The sequence below is a fragment of the Westerdykella ornata genome, assembly GCF_010094085.1.
Source record: "Westerdykella ornata strain CBS 379.55 unplaced genomic scaffold EI97scaffold_18, whole genome shotgun sequence".
Taxonomy (NCBI): domain Eukaryota; kingdom Fungi; phylum Ascomycota; class Dothideomycetes; order Pleosporales; family Sporormiaceae; genus Westerdykella; species Westerdykella ornata.
This window is the reverse complement of record NW_022986868.1, coordinates 286,707-305,937: the sequence shown is the minus strand read 5'-3', so window position 1 is coordinate 305,937 and position 19,231 is coordinate 286,707. Positions and strand designations below refer to the sequence as shown.

At 55.5% G+C, this 19,231-nt stretch overlaps 6 protein-coding genes across 6 annotated transcripts; 4 read left to right on the top strand and 2 right to left on the bottom strand.

Moving 5' to 3' along the window:
• Window positions 1-256: 256 nt before the first annotated feature.
• EI97DRAFT_459994 (alpha/beta knot) lies at window positions 257-1,161 on the top strand (the record flags this gene model as incomplete). Its single annotated transcript, XM_033801065.1, has 3 exons — window positions 257-289; window positions 336-533; window positions 583-1,161. 3 exons carry the CDS (start codon window positions 257-259, stop codon window positions 1,159-1,161), a joined length of 810 nt encoding a protein of 269 aa, XP_033652261.1.
• Window positions 1,162-2,275: 1,114 nt separating this feature from the next.
• EI97DRAFT_380874 (uncharacterized protein) lies at window positions 2,276-3,161 on the top strand (the record flags this gene model as incomplete). The annotated part of the gene is made up of 5 exons (XM_033795781.1): window positions 2,276-2,324; window positions 2,373-2,428; window positions 2,506-2,799; window positions 2,850-3,043; window positions 3,092-3,161. 5 exons carry the CDS (start codon window positions 2,276-2,278, stop codon window positions 3,159-3,161), a joined length of 663 nt encoding a protein of 220 aa, XP_033652260.1.
• Window positions 3,162-4,364: 1,203 nt separating this feature from the next.
• Window positions 4,365-5,053, top strand: EI97DRAFT_451520 (uncharacterized protein; the record flags this gene model as incomplete). Its single annotated transcript, XM_033800348.1, has 3 exons — window positions 4,365-4,406; window positions 4,466-4,729; window positions 4,850-5,053. 3 exons carry the CDS (start codon window positions 4,365-4,367, stop codon window positions 5,051-5,053), a joined length of 510 nt encoding a protein of 169 aa, XP_033652259.1.
• Window positions 5,054-10,666: 5,613 nt separating this feature from the next.
• On the bottom strand, window positions 10,667-12,815 carry EI97DRAFT_502545 (uncharacterized protein). Its single transcript, XM_033802753.1, has 4 exons — window positions 12,225-12,815; window positions 11,712-11,998; window positions 11,154-11,252; window positions 10,667-11,085 (listed from the first exon to the last, which is right to left on the bottom strand). The coding sequence occupies exons 1-4, from the start codon at window positions 12,418-12,420 to the stop codon at window positions 10,717-10,719; spliced, it is 951 nt and encodes a 316-aa protein (XP_033652258.1). The 5' UTR covers window positions 12,421-12,815; the 3' UTR covers window positions 10,667-10,716.
• Window positions 12,816-13,629: 814 nt separating this feature from the next.
• EI97DRAFT_381063 (uncharacterized protein) lies at window positions 13,630-16,259 on the top strand (the record flags this gene model as incomplete). The annotated part of the gene is made up of 3 exons (XM_033795788.1): window positions 13,630-15,434; window positions 15,487-15,755; window positions 15,811-16,259. The coding sequence occupies 3 exons, from the start codon at window positions 13,630-13,632 to the stop codon at window positions 16,257-16,259; spliced, it is 2,523 nt and encodes an 840-aa protein (XP_033652257.1).
• Window positions 16,260-16,673: 414 nt separating this feature from the next.
• Window positions 16,674-18,927, bottom strand: EI97DRAFT_459990 (uncharacterized protein; the record flags this gene model as incomplete). The annotated part of the gene is made up of 2 exons (XM_033801064.1): window positions 16,674-18,662; window positions 18,757-18,927. 2 exons carry the CDS (start codon window positions 18,925-18,927, stop codon window positions 16,674-16,676), a joined length of 2,160 nt encoding a protein of 719 aa, XP_033652256.1.
• Window positions 18,928-19,231: the final 304 nt, after the last annotated feature.

Genomic DNA, 19,231 nt, shown 5'->3' with positions numbered 1-19,231 from the left:
AGAGTTTCAGTTAGAGCGTCGCGGACGGCATGCCGAAACATATAAGCCGGAGAGTTTGCCGTACAGCACAGCGGCCTCTGAATTTCTATACGGATCCTCTGTAGTTATTGCAGCAATTAAGGCAAAGCGGCGCAAGCTATATACACTATATATTCACGATCGCGCTCTGAACTCCAATGGCGGAAACATATTGATCGCACAAGCCCGAGCTGATAAGTTGAAAGTCCAGCACGTTGGAGATGACTACTTACCGCTGATGGACAAGGCCAGCAGTGGGAGACCACACAATGTACGTACAGCATCAGATATATCCCTTCGCATAGTAACAAGGTCAGGGCGTCATTCTCGAGGCGTCTCCTCTCCCTCGGCCTCCGCTTGTGAAGCTGCGCGCTTCTTCAGTAGACGGAGCGTATTTCCATGTTGACTTGGACAGTCAAAGCAGAGAAGAGAAGCTGGTAAACGGGACTGAAACACGAGTGGCATACAAGTCTGGAGGCTGGAGACATCCTTTCCTGCTTTATGTCGACGGAGTGGTGGGCGCGAAATGCAAATCACGGCGTTACTTATGCTAACGTATCTCAGTTGGACGAAGGAAACCTCGGTGCCATTGCGCGGTCAGCCTACTTCCTTGGAGTGGATGCCATTGCGACGCCCACACGGCAGAGCGCACCTTGGAGCCACATAGCTCTCAAGGCATCCGCCGGAGCAGCAGAAGCGATCCCTATCTTTGCTGTCAAACAGCCTGCCGCGTTCCTCGCAGAGAGCGCTCGCGAGGGCTGGCGAATATACGCCAGCGATGCTGTACCTGCGGATGAGCCGTTGAGCGATCTGTCTACCTCCACCCCAGCCAAAAGCGATGGAAGTGCAGAAGATGGCTCAAGTAGCATTGTGTTCAAACATGCTCGTCACCCCAAGGTGCTTCCTGTAGGCCATAGCCCGGTCGCCTCGCATCCAACGATTTTGATGATGGGTGCCGAAGGGACGGGTCTCAGGACTAGCCTGCTCAACCAAGCACACTATATAGTGGGCATACGAGCAGGACGGGACGCCAGTGAGGTTGGAGTCGACAGCTTGAATGTTAGCGCGGCGTCTGCGCTGCTCTGTTTCGAATTCCTTAAGAGACCAGCGCAGCAGCGGAACTCGGCGCAATCCCTCTTTTGAGGTGTCATTGAGGGGCCACCGTTATGCAAGCCGTATGTACTGTACAACATGTTCTGAATGGGATGTCGGAAACTGCGTTTCGAGGGTTTGGATCTGGCTTCTTACTCCCTTTGCATTCGAAGAGACTCTTTCACCATTTGCGCCTGCCGGGGAGAGATTGAAACGGTCGGGAAACGGCGCGTCGGAACTGTTGATGCATCTTAGTTGCAGTGAAGGATCTATGGGCTGCATAGCGGCCGCAGCGCACACCGGCACCGCACACCCCGCCTTTGCACACCCCCACAGCGCCATGCTGAGAGGGTGCTGGACACATGTACAATTGAGGAGTATCAGTCACATGGTGCCCGTATCGCGGACCATCAATGATTATCAGTTCAGTTCACCGCCGAGTTTCATCCCACTTTCGCCTCGACGCGCCTGCGGCTCACTGGCGAGCGAAAGATAAGTACTTTGATATGCTGGCGCCTATGTCCGATGTGCATGGCATTTGCCGACTGTTCTCATGGCTTGAGTCCTCCGCATCCCGTATTACCCATGCTTCAACTGCTCTCGTAGACTGTCCGACGTCTCGCACGAGCTCAGAGTGGTCTTGTCTGTCTGTCTTGAAGGGAATTTGTATTCTACCTCACGAGGTGCAACTTGGGCTGCGTTGTGGGCAAAGTTGGAGCATATGGAGACAGTTGGCATTCCGCACTGTACTTACCAGTACTATGGCCACAGTACACCCCTCCACGGCGAGTGTCATGAGGAGATGGCTGGCGCACCGTGCTCTGAGCGGTGAATGGAGCATAGATTGGATGTGGATCCGTGCACGCGGTTGCGATAATGACGTTCTTCACATCGATCCAGTCTGCAAGCTGCTGCGGTACCACCTCGACTCGAGAGGGCCACTAGTAACCTCTGCACACCTTGCAGCCTTCATCTCTGCTCCTCATTCGTCTGTCCCTCCATTCTGTGCATCTTGTACTCCTCCAGCAAAATGCTACTCTAGTTTCGACCTGCCCCGTTTTCTTAGAAACAAACCCTCCCCGTACGACGCGTTCCAAGGTTCCCGCACACCCCCGCTACTTTCTCCAGCCTTCAGGAGGAGCCATTGCCCACCTAACACTTCATCATGACCCGACGCGTTGTATACAGCTTAGGCTTCTTGGTCGCCATTCTCTGTGAGTGCAGAGAAATATCACGAACCCGAGCCAGACTGACGCGCATAGGCACCATGATGACTGTCCATAGCATCTCGCTGCCGCGATGGATTAGCTTTGCTGCTGTATGTTTGCCTTTGTTGCAGCCTCATCATGGTCGGAAGCTCCACCAGCTTCGACGGAGCCGCTGACCCCCCGGCAGGAAGACGGCCGTACAAGTTCCCTGGGCCTCCATAAGTTCTGTTCCAGCGTAAGAGGAACCTGCGATGCTTTTCCACAACCTACCGACTGCACTGGCGATAGGAAAAACTTCTGCCACATGTGGAGAACCGTCGGCTTCCTGATCTCCTTCACAGTGGTGGTGGAGCTCGCGACCCTAGTCGGCTTTGGCGTCATTATCGCGGGAGGGGTTCAGCGAAGAAAAGTTGGCTGGAGTATCATCTCCTTACTCGTAGCTGTCGCTGGCATCATCCAGTGCGCCGGCACAGCCATTGTGGTGAGTCGTCTCCCGAGACATGGCGAATGCGGCGAATGCTGACAAGATAGGCCTACCTATTTAACAACGACGATCGCTTCTTCGAAGGCTGGTACCTCGATTCCTCCTGGAGACTCTCCATCGCATCTTGTGCCCTCCTCTTCGTCACGGCCGCCGGAATCGTTGCGAGCGCCTTCTGCCTTCCAGACGAGGGCGGATACGAACTCATAGCCGATCACCAGATGGAGTATGAGCAGGACGAGCAGTAGGCACATTGACTCTTTGGCTTGAAACCCCGTCTCATTGCGTACAGATTACGGTCGCGGATCTCCGCTTGGAACGATGGGTACCGATCCGGAGGGTACCAGAACGAACGCGAGTGAGCAAGTAATAAGCAAGCGTGTGCGAGAGCCAGCGGTTACGAAATAATGGTAATGACTTAGAAAGAGGGGCTCGCTCTGTTTCCGAATTTTGGTTATTTTGCTCTTCGCATTCCTTGGTTCTGGCGGTATTGGCAGGTTCGGAGCGCCCATTTCTTGACCACGTTTGCTCCGTTTTTTCATGATACCCGTCCGATCATATTTCCTTCGGTTTCTACGTCAGGGGTTTTGGCTCCTTGTCCAAGTTTCCGCTTCTCGGTCATGTGGCTGCAAGTTTCCCTTTAGTAAGGCATTCCATTCTTCATACGCAGCTCACTGTCCGTCATGCTGAAGACTATGAGTTAGTCTCATGCTGGGAATAATTCTGCCGTGACGGTTTGAGGCTCTTTCTTTTCGAGTAATGGCGCATGCTGCTTAGTATTCCACGGCCGGTTTTCGTCACATTTATACGGAGTTAAGGAGCGTATTCCGAGCATTGGTAATGCACAGTACACATGTTTCCAATAACCATTGGAGAGGTGCTGCTTATTACTGGATACACATTGAGGCCGTCTGATCTTTAGGGCTGTTGGTGACGCAGGCAGCAGTTGCTGGTCCAACGGCGCACAGCCACAGCCGCCGATCCAGCCAATCAATACACTTCAACCTGCAAGCATCCATGGATCCTACTTGAACTCTGGGAGCAGCGAACCCAACTCTTACACAGTACAACAACACTTCTGCAACAAAGAAACGAACTCGACTACGCGCACCAACTGGCTCTTTCCTCGGCGACTTACCGTACTAAGAGGAAAAAAGAGGGTAAGTCCCGACCTGCGCTTGCCGCGACCCTTCTAGATCGATGGTCAAGTGTCGTTCGCTCAAGCTCCGACCACCGGTGACGTAGCATCCATCTGATCTCTCTATGACGAGACCACCCCCCAACCAGAGCCTTTGCTGACCGATAGATGGGCAGGAAAAGGCAGTATACTTCGCGCCCGATCGCTTTCCCATACTTACGAGCGTGGCCAACGTCGCAAAAGCCGTCCCCTACTCCGTATACGTGTAATTTGAGTTTACATTGATCGTGTTCGAGATACCCTATCCGCTTAGCTTAGGATTGCTTTGGCCTAGCAGGTTTCAAGCACCGGCGACAGCAAAACAACAGCTTGAGTAGGACGAAACGCAGCCCCTTTTACAGACCAACACGGATTCAAAACCGCCACCATGGTCTCCAAAGCTCTGAACATCGTCTTCCGTATCTGGGAGGTTCGCGACCCCTTCCTCTCACTTGTCAGGCAACCGAACTCAAGGCTAACGTCGCCCAGTTCATCTGCACCATCATCATCATGTCCCTCATCGGCAATATGATCGCCACCGCCTTTGCCGGCAACCCCTCCGCCGTCAACTACGCCATGTTCGTCAGCGCATTCGGCATGGCCTCACTGCTGTATCTGATCCCGGCAGCCATCATCGAGAGACTGCAGTTCCCACCCCTGTCGAGCGTCCTGGATGGGCTGAATGTGATTTTCTGGTTCTGTGCTGCCGTCGCCTTGCCCAGCTACCTGCATGTGCATAGTTGTAGCAATAGGGTAGGTCTTCATTCAGGAACCCCCCGTTCTCACCCCTCCTCTCATCTCCAAATCGATCCAATTCGAAAAAAAAAAAATTCAACATTAGTGAGACTTTGGGTACTAACAAGAATGACCCAGTGGTACGTCCTCCACAATTCCATCACCAACGGCTCGCACGACCCGGAGAAGCGCTGCCGCATGGCGCAGGCCAGCACCGCCTTCCTCTGGTTCGGCTGGGTCGCCTGGATCGTCACCTTGGTCATCTCCCTCATGTCCATCCGCGGCGGCGCCAATCTGCGCGGCGGCGCCCGCAAGCCCGGGCCCAGCATGAGCCAGGTATAGGATGCCGAGGCGTTGCCGGGCGTGAGGTTGAGGAGCAGGAGCGCGAGCTATGGGGGTTTTGCCGAGATGGGCGCAACGGGGTGGAAGGGGTATGGGTTCTGTGGGGGGGATTGAAAAGGTGGACCTGCAGCGGCAGAGGAAGACGAACCGTGTATGATGTCTATGATTATGCGAGGGGGACATTGTTTGAATAATAAGAAGTCTCTCAAATTGGGGGCTATGGATAACGAACGGATCACGAAATATGGGATATCGGATATGGGGATTAATCGGACATGGGATCATCGGAAATAGCATACTGGAACTAGATGTAGCAGCCGTAACTCGGCTTAATAGGAAATCGGGCGTTTTGTTCTTGATATTGCAGTCAAGGCATTTGTGGGAATGGGGAGATGGGCGGGGGAGATTTAATTGGAAAATAGCTCTCATCTGCATTCAAGTATTATCAAGCTCGTTAGAGTGACACATAAAACCAAGAAGAAGTATTGACAAAGTCTTGTTGCACAAATCTACATCTACATCTACACACATTAAAAATTGTATCCCCCGTATCTGTACCGCAAGCCAAGGATCTCAGGTCTTGCAACTTTCCAAGGGGACGACCCCACACCACAAAAGTCCCACACACATCTAACTACCCGTTGACCCACCGGGCCCGAGAGAACACCAGAGGGAAGGATAGTAGGGTGCGCGAGACCCCTCGGATGGGAGCTTAATCTCCGACTTTGCCACAGATCTCGGAACCTCGCTTTCGGTTTTGTGTGCAATGAAAGGGAAGGAGAAGAGAGGGCGACGACCAGGACAGCCACGGAGCAGGGCAGTGTGCTGGGCGTTGGAGTCGGGTTTTGTGTGTTTGGGTTGGCAACGTGTTTCGTGTGCATGGAGATGGAACTTCTTTGTTTTTGGAAGGGCTTGGATTGGGAAAGGTTGAGGAACGCGGTTGCCGGAACTGCAATGTGAGAGTGTGGACAATGGGCGAATGTGCCTAGAATGTCTTCATGGACAACTCGTCATGGGAGATGAAATCGCCAATCGAAGCAGGCTCAGCATGAATATCTGACGCTTCAAATGCAGCTACCTGGTAAGTTCTTCCGTGGCAGCAGTGTTGGATTAACGTAGAATTGCCCAAAGAAACATTCTCCAGACTGCCCCTCAGACAGTATATCTGTACGCGAAAGTACAGGCAAGGCTTGGGTTATATGGGAGGGAGGCTCGAGGGGATGCGGGTTCGAAGCAGGAGGAGTACTATGTAAAGACCGAGCTCCTGCTTTCGGTTAGATGTGCATGCCTTGCGAGCATCTTTGCAAGCCTTGACGATTTGCATTGTCCGCTTTGTCTACTGCAGTGGCTACAGGTCAGTTTTTCATCGTCTCAGACGCGCTTGAGTTGAGAGACATCGTATCGCTTTGTTGGCGATGGAGGCAATTTCGAATCTCCTCGAGTTGTGTAGCGCCCTTGCAGACGAATTTCGTGCTAGCACAGATTATCAAGCAGAGGGCGTTTCCTTGCTATTCTTGTAGGGAGCCATTCCCACGTGCTCGAGCGGGTTCGGAAGGCTTCGGCTGCTCGGGGCTGACATTCCACAAGGAAGACGTGTCGTGTGGCGAGCGCTCTGGCTCTCTCGAAGCTGCTGCTGATATCTCGATTCGACGTCTTTCCTCGATGCTGAAGGCGGCGCTCTGAGACTTCGAACCTGCCGTTGGCTCGAGGCCGCTCTTCCGGTTTCGGGCAAAATCTGCACGCTCGTCGCTTGGAACAACATCGTCATCCAACGAAGATCGGAGTGGTACCTATCTTGTGAGCAGTGCAGCTAGCAGGTGGTAGGTGAGAGGCTGGCGGACGCGGGCTCCACGGGAAGCTCCGAGCGGCTCAGAAGTTGTAGTGTCCGCTTCCTCTGCTCGGTTTTCGAATGCGAGCATTGGAGGATCTCGCGCCGGGATCTTGCTCGAGGGTGGTGCCTCGTTGTTTGCTCAGGTTGGCGCGTCGAGGACGGCCGCTGTGGTCGTCTTGATTTTGCTCGTGAAGCTTTCTGTTGCAGGAAAAGACGCTCGGATGATGGCGAAGCTGGGCGTCGTGGTGAGGACGAAGGAGAAGAGGAGGAGCTGCTGGTGGTGGTGGTGGTGGGGGAGGGGGTGAGGTACAGGAGGGTAAAATCCAGTCTCGGAAAGAGCTGTCTCGCCGTCCTGGGGCAGGTAGTTTTGAAAGAAAGTTTCCGGGGGAAATAAAGGGTGCTACTGCTGAGACATAACAACCTGCTGAAGCCGCTGCCCGTCCCATGCCCGAGTAGAATTGATGTAACCTGTACTTGCAGTGCTGATGGCCATGGCGGAGCGGGCTTGTTTGTGAGCCCCGGGTGGCCGTGGGGTGGTTGCCCTGAGAGAGGGGCGGAGGGCGTAAAAAGTGGCTGGCCGCTCCTTCTCCTCCTGCTCCTGCTGGTGCTGCTGGGGACGATGCCCAGGTGAGAGCCTCCATGCTGCTGCTAGAAGCCCTGGGGGGGTGAAAGAAGCGGCGCGTTCCAAGCCTGGAGATCTCCCTCGCCGTTTGGTGCGAGTGCTATGCACTGGCCGGACAAGGGGAGAGGTGCTGGGAGGCGGCCTGGGTGCTGGGGCAAGTGAAGGGCCAGGGTAAACAATGCAGAGAGCACAGAGAGCTATGTCTGTAGGCCCAGGCAACTCCAGTGAAGGACAGGTCACGGGAGCAATGCCATAGCTCTCAGTGAAAACTCCGTTAGCCAGGATGAAAGGGAGGGGCAAGGGGATGCATCTGCAGGCTTTCCCTCTCTTTTCCCAAACTTCTGCCCTCTTTGCACTGGAAATCTTCACGACAGGGCGAGTCTTGCAGATGTTCTCGACTTGTCAAAGAGAGGCGCCAAGACAACCACTTGCCCCCCCATCAACGACTGACTCTGCCCACACTGCATATAGTTATAGGCGGCGGCCGATGCTGAACAGCGGCACCATCCCGCACCTTCTTCTCTACCACTCCAACAACGTGGAACCCAGGAACGGGTTGGTTGTGTCATCCAGTATCCCATCTGACAGGCAGGTACCATATCAGGAAGATCGACAACATGGAATCGCAGGCAGAGGCGACGGCGCCTTCGGCATATCCTACAATCTCCCATTCGGGCCAACTGGTTTCGATAGCGACCAACACAGCTTCTACGGATAGTCCAGGCAAGAAGCTCAGAATGGGAAACCTTTTACCCAGAAGGCCTACTCGCCGCTCTCCTCGATGCCGCCAAGGTACGTGTCCAGGGCAGATATGAAGGGTACTTTTCCCCTTTGCCCACCCTCGAGGTCTTTGTTGGCTTGGGAATTCGCGGAAGACAAAGGAAGAGGTCAAGAGATAGTTCAGGTACAATGGCGCCCGAGCGAGGCATGCCTTGCGCGGTTCTCAGAGTCAATGAGGCCTCGAGAGCGAGAAGGAAAGGTTTCTAGATGCAGTCCAGTCGATCCTTACTATGGGCAGCCAAGCCAGGTGGACGATACGAGTTCAGGCTGGCGGCCGCCGCCATCCATTGCAGCCGAACGCGTTCCGCACTTCGGTCCGGATCGATCATCTCCTTGCCGGTGGCCCAGCACCAGCCCTCCATCATCAGACACCCGGATACCCCAGCAAGGTTCCTTGAGCGACCAACAAAAGGAGTGGAGACAACTGGGTCGGTCCGCGGATACGCATTAACCTGATGACTCGAAGTAGCCGACAGCTTCCAACAGGGTGGTTGGTCGTGCAGTCAAGGTTGCCTTGGTCTTTAGAGAAACCTGTCCACCGCAGCCAGGCTTTGGATTTCGGCTCCTCAAGGACGTTCGCAATCAAGACGAGGCTGTACATTGCTGCAGAATCCAAGCCGGGACTCCATCAAATTGATGTTAATGCGCCTGCAGCCAAAATGCGGGGTTGACGGCACACCCATCTCCTTCAACTAGAGGCCCGCGACACCAACTGAAGACTCGAGCACAAGGGTTGCACCTGTCGTGCTTCGTACTCCTATGCTTAGCAGCTGCAGAAACCCCCTCTGTTAATCGTCACTGTCGCCCCCGGGGGCCCATGGCCATGTGCCAGTAGTCGACAAGTTGAGCATGCCACCCGCCAGCGGTCCATTTTCGGGAGAACCATCCCAATTGCGAAAGTCGTGAGAGGCGACCCATTCTACGACGAAACCATTCAACGAATGAGCAACACTCCGGACATGGCACCATGTGGCGAAGGCAGGCGAGAAGCGGGGAAGAGGTGGTTCCATATCCAGCAACCAAGGACCCAAGGAGCGTTGTGTGCGAGGTATTCTGGGGCGCGTGATGCTCTTTGTTCGGATGGTCCAACAGGTCCCCTACACTACTAGACTTCGTCTGCTGCGGGGCTGGCTTCGTCTTGTCGACGCTTGAGCGGTCCGGTATGGCGCGCAGGAAACATGAGGGTGAGAGCATGGCGGCGGAGCGGAAGGAACAGGGTGTTCAGTCCGATCCATGGGGTTTCTGCTTGGTTGTCTGCATCCTGCACCTGCGCTTTGCATCCGAGAATAGACGAGATGGGTGAAGGATGAAAGTCCCTGGAAGACAGGCACGCCGCAACCAAGGTCGAGCGGTGGCGCATCCCATGCCTACCACCAAGAGCCTCTCCAACAGTCGTCCGTTCCAACATCTGGTGAGGGGGAGAGGGGGAAACAGGAAGGCGATCTTGGTAGCAGAAAGGTCAAAGAAGGGGACGGAGTGGCACGACGTTCGACGGCAAGACAAGAGGGGCCCTTCACAGCAGCAGATGATTTGCTGCGGGAGCCCCTGGAACGCAGCCTCGCTTCCACCCCCTCCCCCTCTCCCCCTCCCCTCTCCTCTCTCCACACCCAAGAAGCTCTCTGAAAGCAGCCCCCGGCAGAGGCTGGATCTTGGACAATTTGGGGCGCGAACCGCTGCAATTTGGGAACCGCTAGGCCTGGCCACTTCTCCGCATTCTGCACATCGTGTGCATCTGCCACACTTCAGCCCCCTGATCCTTGGCCCCCAGCAGGTCGTGGTCGTGGTCGTGCCAGCTGCGGGCAAGCCTCAAAGGCGTTGGGGCTCGCGCTCCTTTTCACCCTTCTTCTTCTCTGTCCATCTCTTTGCCATGAGCCCTATCGTCCTGCTCTCCACCTCCCGACATCTCCGCTGGAAACCCGCCTGTGTCTGCCACCGGACTGGATCGAGCCGGACATCTCGCTGCCACCACTCAGCCGTGACCTTGTACTGCTAGCCCTGCAGCATCATAAGCGCACAGCTTTCAGGAGGCGGAGCTGCGAAGTGCCACAGTTGGCCCATCTCTTTTGCGTCGTGTTGAGAGTTGGCAAGCATCGCACCAGCACCTCCGCAGCAGCTCATTCCCCTTTCCCTCTCTTCACGGCTCTTTCCGCAGGGCGCCGCGCCCGCTGTGCCTTTGTCGTTGCTCCTCCGCGTGGAACCATGCTCCAGGCCGCATAGGTGGCCGCCCCCAGCGTTTATAATAGACGGTCCACGGATCGACGAAGTTCCTCCTAATAAGCTGCAGCGTGGCGCTTTCCACACACCTGGAGCTTCTTTGGGTGAATTGCTTGCCCGTGTGCTCGTCAGCAGCACCGACAGATGCTGTTATAGTATAGGCCATCTTCTTTCTTCACGATTCGACGCCTCTGGGAAGACTAGGGATAGATTGGTTCAAGAATTCGGCGCTTCTTTCCGGTCTTGCGTGTTTCCAGGTACGCCGCCGCGAAGAGGCATCGATCCTCCAGGTCCGCACGCTTGCATCCGGCTCAAAAGCTTACTGTTTGCGTCAGCTACTGTTCGAATCAAGATTTGTTTTTTCAAACCGGCAGGCGACGCGCATGGGATAGACTGTCTTGGTACGTCGTCGTCAGTGTATTGCCGTTTCTTAGGGTGCACTCCCCCTCCGCCGATGCGGTGCCCACGTGTGGCAAGGGTCGCCATTCTTCTTCGACCAAGGAAGAAGAAATATGTTGCTGATGATGGAATCCAGATTACACGGCTGGAAACTCCGATAGACGATCCGCTACGTTTGATTTGTTCCTGGTTAATTGTAGTCTACCGACCGTCTACTCGTCGCTAGTGAGGTGAGTAATCCCGTTCCTTCGTACCTCGTCACCATGTCCCGTTTTCTCCTTCCCGTCAATGTCTGGTTCTTCTTTCCTTTGGCTCTTGCGGAGCGCGGGGATGCTCACGGCCTGAGGATGATGCTGGGATCAAGAGAGGGGGAGAGGTCTCGCTGGTGGTGGAGGGCATTTGCTGCGCGCGGCAAGGCGGAAAAGGGTCGTCATGGCGAGGGCGACATGGTTGAGTGAGACGAGACAATGGCTAGCATGAGTGGCATGCTGTAGCGGAGGTGGGAGCTGCATTGGGTAGCGCTTGTGAGGGGATGGGGGGGTGGGTGTTGGGGAGATGGTGTAGCTCGCTGGCCAGTGAGGGACCTTGAAGACCTCGCCCAACGCAGTGTATCCAGTGGGAACATAGTCGGCATGGGCTCTCCGCATTCCAGTCTAATTCCTGCCCCTGTTTCTATTCCTCTCTGTTTCTTTTTGGATTCGACTAAGTTGGGTGCCTGCAGTAATATCTAAAAGCCTGTGCTACGGCCGACCCTTCCAGCCCTGGAGTATCCGCAGAGGCATCATCACGATAGTCCCCTTCCAAACCCGCACCAAACGCCTTGTCTCCACGCATCCAAACGTTCGCATCCACCAGCGACCCATTCGACCGTGCCTTGCCAAAAGCTCAGGCCGAATCATCTTGGTCCTTCTGCTGTCCCTGCTGCAAAAGACATCATCAGAGCAGCGCCATTGCCGGCTTTGCCAGGCAGTGTGTTCTTCCGTCCGTCTGTCCACCTCGCAGCGTTCGCCGCAAGCGTCACCAAGTCCTCGATTGGCGGCATCAACAGTGCTCTCGGTGCGCTCATTGCCCGGCAAACCACTAAAAAGGTACGAAGTCCCTGTCTTTCTTAGAGCCTTGTCCCCCTCCCCTCCCCGTCTTCCCGCCCCCTACCATCCTTGTGCACCACTCGCGACTGCCGTCAAACGCATTCGCACCACGCCCACGCCCTCACCGCACAACATCGACGACTCCACCCCCGCCGAAGCCCGCTCAATGCCGCCAATTTCCCATCCTCTCGAGGGGAATGAAGGAGCGTGAACGAGGGAGCGAGCTAGCCTGCCTACAAAAGCCATCCTCCCGGACTTCCTCCTCCCTCTCCCCTTCTTCTTCTTCCTCCTCCTCCACCACGATCAGACCGACTTCGAGCCACTCCACAGTCTGCATCAACTTGCCCTCTCCCACTGCCCTCCACCTGCCTACTCTGTCGTCTGCCACCAGAAAGGAAGTAGGCACGTGGCCCCCTTCACCCACAAAAGCCATTCCTTCACACCGTCTCCTCCTTCTCTCTCCCTCCTCCTCCACCTGCACCTACTCCTCAACCCACTTCGCCGCCTACACCGCACCACACCACGCTGCTTCAAGACGGAACGTGGCCCGTGCCCGCTTGCCTGCCTATAAAAGCATCTCTCTCCTACCTTCCGCACTCTCTCTTCTCTCCTCCACCCACACACCCTCCAGCTTACTTTTACAACTACCCTGCCTTATCTCACTGCCTACTCTTTCCTCTACTTCTTCATCTGCCCGACAAAGACAACCACAGCTGATAGACGTCCTCGTCCGCTACAGGTCAAACAGGAGCGCAACCTCTCCACGGCAGCTACTGCACAGCTCCTCAAGGACAGTGCAGGCGCAGCCTCTCACTTGGCCACCATCCCACTCCTCCAAGTCTCTTCCTTACGCAGCCGTCTGACCCAGCTTCCCGTGCTTGGATTGTCCCGTTGGTCAGATACGCTTCACACTCTTACTTCTACGGTTTGGTTACACGAGGCTCTGCTTGCGGTTAGCTTGAGGTGAACTTAAAGTACGCACTCCCCCCAACCCTCCACTCCCTCCTCCTCTTTCTCCTCGTTATCGCTAACTTCATGTTCAGGTACGCAACAGCTCCCGACATAGGATCTGGCATCAAGAGAACAATCCTCTACCAACAAGGACTTTTGCTAGACATCTACCTTTGCCATCTATCTGCTTATCTACTGCCGACGGCATTACCATCTTCTTCGCTCTTGCTAAGAGCTACCACAACACAAGACAGATCAAAACTTCCTTGTAAGTCCTCCTACCTTCTCCTCCCTAATCGCCTGGATGTCAAGGTTGTTCTGCCTTGCGCGCCTTTCCTTGGCTGCCTCTTTTCTACGCCCACCCTCTAGGGACTTACCTCTACAAGTTCTCTCCACTACATATAACTTCCTCCCTCTACTGTTTTTTATACCTCTGCTAACAGATAAAAAGTTTGTTCTTCCTGCTACCTCTAGACGTCTATACATACAACATCCCTGCGCCAACTATACCCTACTACACGGCCGTCACACACCTATATACCCCACTGCCGCATCCACGTTAGTACCTACGAACAACAGGTGCTTCACGAATACGCTTCTGTTACAGGGACATTTACACTGTGCCTAAGGTACGGTTGCAGACAGGGGAGCACATAGACGAACGTCGCTTACAATGTCTACAGCGAACATAATGACTTCACCAATGTTCAAGGGTGGGCTTACCCCCTCGAATAGTGCCCTCGCCGACAAGACCAAGGTTTTCCGCAAACCCACCCCAGATAGCGACGCCATCGCTTCGAGCGACGATGAACATGCGCCAACCGGCACAAACCGCGCTCCACCACCCATGCTCACACCAAGTGGTCGTCGTCCGTCCTCTGGCTGGTTGCAGGACATCCAGCCTAACCGCAAATACTCTCTGCCTCCTGTGTCCTTGGGCACCGCGATTTCTCTGCAGACTCCGCCCGGCTTGGATCTTCCAGCGACGAGCCGGCCACCTACGTCTTCTTTGGCCTGGAATACGTCAAGCTTCACCTCACAATCGTCCAACCATCCCAAGGACGTTGTCCCTTCGCCAACGGCTAGGAAACAATCTCTCACCGAAAGGCCTTCACTCTCCTTTATGAGCGAAGGAGAAGATGGTGTTGGTTTCTTGTCAAACCAACAGAACCCGAACCCGATGAGGAAGTCTGGCCGCTCTCAATCCTACAGCATCGCCCACGCCGACCTCGACACGAGCCCAATTGGGCAGTTTGCCGCTCGACATCGTGCTGTACTGCGCCATAGGCCGTCGAAGCCCAGTCTGCTAAGTGGTGAAGGTCTTTCGCAGCTCCGAGAGGATGAAGGGGACGAGCTTGGCGCAAACGGAGACAATAACAGCTCCTTCCCCTCCGCTTCGTTGGTGCAAGCAGCGGAAGCAAACGCTGCAAACCCGCGTCACCGCCCCGCCGTCAGCATCCCTTCCATGCAATCTCCGCTTGAGGCTTTTGCTGCTGCTCACAAGGCTGCGCTCGAGGCTTCAATCGAGCGAGACCGCGAGATTGCCATCGAAGAGCCAGACGATCACGAGGCTCAATACAACCTGCACATGCCCTTGGGCCGACGTTTCAGCGAATTTAATGCTACGGGAGGCCGCGGTTACCTGGGACGCAGCTCTAACATCGAGAATCGAAGCGCAAACCTTTGGGGAGACAGCATGACCCGTCGCCATTCCTTTGCGACGCCTTCCACTCACCAGAATTTGTACATGCCCCCATCCATGACCTACAACGAGGAGGAAGAGGAAGACGAGGCGTCCCCGCTCCAGGAATCCCCCCCTCCAGAGGAGCCGTTTGATGCCGGTGCGTACTTCAGCGGCCTGGGACCGGCTTCTCGTGCCATCAATGCTTCGGCGGTGTCGGCCGCTCACCCCGACCCTGTGATCCCGCGTCCGTCATCTGGCAGTCTGGCTGCGTATCCCGCCCCCGGCCCTCAAGGGCTAGGAGTCGGTCGCCCGCATCGACAGTTCCACGTCGTGACGTTCAAGTGCTCTCGCGCCGACGTCTACTTCACGTATGCGGACACGGGCCTTGAACTCCGTCCTGGCGACTTGGTTGTCACTGAGGGAGACCGCGGCCATGATTTGGGACAAGTGAGCCACGCCAACGTTCCGCTCGAGGAAGCGCGCCGCCTCAAAGCTGAAGCCCTCGACGAGCATTTCCGCTGGCTCTGCATGTTTTCGCAATACTCACTTGCCGGCTCAAAAGAGCACAACATGCTTGGGGCCTTGGCTCGTGCAAAGGGATATCCAAATATGAGGCGCGAGAGTCTGACGAGTATGGGTGGGCAGCAGGACAATGACAACAAGCCAAAGATGATCAAACGACTTGCCCAACATCACGAGATTCAGCGTTTGCGCGACAAGGAAGGGTTGGAGGCAAAGGCGAAGCGCTTGGGCGCACAGAAAGCCGTCGAGCACAAGTTGCCCATGGAGATCTTGGATGCCGAATTCCAAGCGTAAGTTCCCGTCTTCGGCCCGCGAAGATGAAGACATGCTAATGTGCGGCAGCGATTATCACAAGTTGACCTACTTTTATTACGCAGAGGCCTATGTCAACTTCAATCCCCTCATCGTCGACATATTCAAGCAGTACAAGATTCGTATTTGGATGTCCGCCGTCAACCCAGCATCCGTCGTCAACCCCGCCGGCCTCATGCAGATGCAGCCGCCTTCGGCGATCGGTCCAGGGGCCATTCTGCCTCCTCGTTCGAATGCGCCCGCCGCCGTTGGCCCTGGATTCGGACACAGCAATTATCGCCACAATGACCGTCAGCGTGGTATGTCAACCTCCTTCTGTAGTGTTTGTTGGGCATTTGCTAACATTTTACACAGGCCGTGGTAATGCGAACACATCTCAGGCGCAATACGACCCCAACTACAATGCATGGACGAATCCCCTTGGTACCTATTCGCCTGCACAGTTTGGAGGCCAACCCTATGGTCCATATACCGGAAACCAGGAGTATGGCAGGCAGCAAATGCAGTATGGTGGATACTGGCCGGAGGCGACATACTCGAGTTCCCCAGCTTTCGGTCAGCCTGTTTCCGGACCCGCATTTCGAGGTGGGTATCCAGGTCCCATGGTTTCTGGGCCTGCTGGGGGATATGGGGGAGGGTATGCGGGTGTGGGTGGTGCTGGGAATGGATATGGGGTAGGAGGCTTTGGTGGACTGCAGAACCCCAACTACCAATCTACTGCATCTGGATCCGGTGGTTGGGAGCCTGACATGGTGGCTTCCATGGGAAATCTTTCGCTGGGAGGAACTGGGGGTGAGAAGTGAGTCTGATTTTTGGGGGTAGGGAAAAAGGATGGTGAGTTGGGGGTAGGTTTTCGGGATGTCTCTGGCTTGGTTCTGATTTCAGGTTTCTTTTCTCTTCCTTTTTCCACTCTACTCAAAAGTAGGCTTCTTTCTTTTTCTCTACTGTTAGCTAAGGAGGGAGCGACAAGGTACAGTTCGCAGACCTAGGATTTGGCTATTACAAGGGTTCTATTTTCTTGGGGAAGGGTAGAGGGATAGGAAAACAATGCAAAAGCTGCGAAAAAAAATTTTCCTCTCTTCTTGCTGCTTGTTTTCGCGGCTTTGCTTATAGGCATTGCTGAGGTAGGGACAGAGAGTTGTAGGGTTGGTAGTTTGAGTTTGCAAGTAGAAGAGAAATACATGTCGCGACAACGGTAAGCCTGTCTTATGTCTATGCTACCCTCCCCCTTTCTCCTTTCCCCTCTGTTTCTCCTTCTCCTTTTCCTTCCTCTCCTTTTCCCTATCCTCCTTTTCCTTCCTCACCCTCTCCCTCCTCTCCGCCTCCACCTTGTCCCTCACCCTCCCCGCAACCCTCTTCTCCCATAGCACCCTCTCGACCCCACCCCCCTTTTCAGGAACCCTCCTCCATTCCTCCTTAGCCTTCCTCTCCTCCTCGCGAATCTCCTCCACTAGCAACCCCTCCATCCTCCTTCTATCATCCTCGGCCCCATCCTCGCCCTCATGCAACCAGAAACCCTTCCCATCAGCCCCCAAGACGCGCCGCATCTGCTCCACACTACCGCAGACGCCGTCGAACTCGCCCCAGGGAAGCCAGACTTCGGGATCCGCAAGCCAGACCCCGCCCCGGCCGCCGCGCAGGTCCCACATGTAGTCCCCGCCGATGGCGGCGTTGTGGAAGCCGAGTTGGGATTGCGGCGTGCGGAGATAGGAGCGCAGGAGGGCGCGTTCGGAGCCAGAGTACCAGAGTGAGGACCATGAGAGTCCTGTGGCGGCGGCGGCGGCAGTGTCTCTGGCGGCGGGATGGGAAGGGGAGGAGGGGTTGCTGCGGCGGGTGGGACGATTGCGCTTTCGTAGAGGTGCCGTTTTCTTGTCGAGGTGCAGGATTGCGGGAATCGAGCCTGTGTAGGTGTTTTGTATGAGTTTAACGGCCGTCCAGGGGGTATCTTTCGGTTCCATGGTATCTAGATCCTTTCTCAGCGTCAGGGGCTCGATGAATGGGACGTCAGCATTCGGCGTCGGGATCGCTGGATTGCTGCTGGTGAAATCGGGGGTCCAGAAGGGCGGTTTCGCATGCGCCAGGGCGGGAGGTAAGTCCAAGGAAGGGGTTGCTGTATCGGGACGGTGGAGCTGGGAGAGTTCCGCCGCGGTGGAGGATTTGTCGTGTTTTAGGGGCACGAGTTCGTTGTCTGCGGGGTGGAGGAGGGATTGGAAGAGCGTGTTGGTGTAGTCGAGACCCATGGAGAATTCGTGGCCGGGGACTTCGCTGGGGGCGACGGGGTTGAGGTTGTTGTTGGGAGAAGACGAATCTTCGCCTCCTGCGGTGAACCAGGATAGCCAGCCTGGGTTCTTTTTGGGTACAGTCTTCGGTATCGGCGCGCCTCGGGAGCGTTGCTGCTCTGCGAACAGGGTTGCGAAGACGCTCTGAGCGGAATCCATCGTGCTATCAGCTTCGTCGAATTTCTTCACAGCAGCTTGATACAAGGCTCTTAGATCTTTTGCGGGTCCCATCATCAAGCCCGAATCCAAATATCTCGCCCGACTAAGCTCCTTCTCTTTCTCCGTATCCTTCCCGTACAGATTCTCCGGGAGCGGCGACTCCGGAGCATACTTGCACGCGAGGGACTCCTCCTCATCCCCCTCACACGTCTTCCGCGCCCCAAAAACAATCCTCTGACGATACCTCTGCACACCTCGCTCATCCCTCCCATATTCCTCCACCAACCTCTCATTCGCCTCCTCCACCACCACCCGATACAGCCGAACCACCACCTCGCCCGGCAACTGGAACCACGTATCCTGCCCATCGGCAATCAACACCAGATCCTCGTCCCCGACCACTCTCCCATTCTCGAGGAACTGCAATATCCCCCTCACCCTCGCCCTCTCCCTCTCCTTTTCGCTGTCGAATTTCCGAAACAGGTTGATGATGGTGGCGGGCGGGTAGTTGAGGATCATGGCCGAGAGGGTGGTTTTGCAGAATTCGGGGCTGTCTTGCTGGGCGGCGAGGAGGAGGTGGAAATTGGGTGTCGCTTTGTGCAGGTTAGAGGGTGGGTGCTCGAGTTGGCCGTTTTCGAGCTGGAGGGTCGTGTTGGAGGGGCGGAGGGGGGAGTTGGTGAGGGATGACGGGATGGATGGGAGGTGTGGATGCCAGTACGTGGAGGAGGAGGAGGAGGAGGAGAGGTGTTGGCGGGCGGTGGATAGGGACTGTCTTTGTGTTTTAGTCTCTGATTCTTCATTTTTCCGTCCTCGAAGGCTTTATGGCAAGGTTGTTCATTCGAAATAGAAATATCCCACTCACATCCGCATTCCCAAGTCCCACAACCGCTAATGTTACAACCACGAACACCGCTCCAAAAATCAGCGTCCTCCCCCTCCTACTCCTCGCCCAAGCAATACCCGCACCCAGTACCTCGACTGGCGACTGTCCGGGGGACATGGGCATGGGCCTCAGCCCCGAATCGCCTGCCATGCCGGACGGCTTTCCGCCTCCTTAGCTATAGCTATAGGCCGCGCGGCGCATTCGGTATTCGATATCGATATTGCTCGACTAGAGAGGGGCCGTTCAAATGGTTTCGGAAAATAAGAAAATAAGAATATGGGGGATTTAGAAGAACCAGAGGAGAGAAATAGCAGGACAGATGGAAAGTTGAGATGGAAAAGACCAAGTGTCGGGGTTTTTGATCTATTACGCCCACCAGACGTGTCCGCTGAGCGGGCTGACTGACGACGCCCCGCCCAATGCTAACAATGATGAATTCCGCCTTGTAGATCAG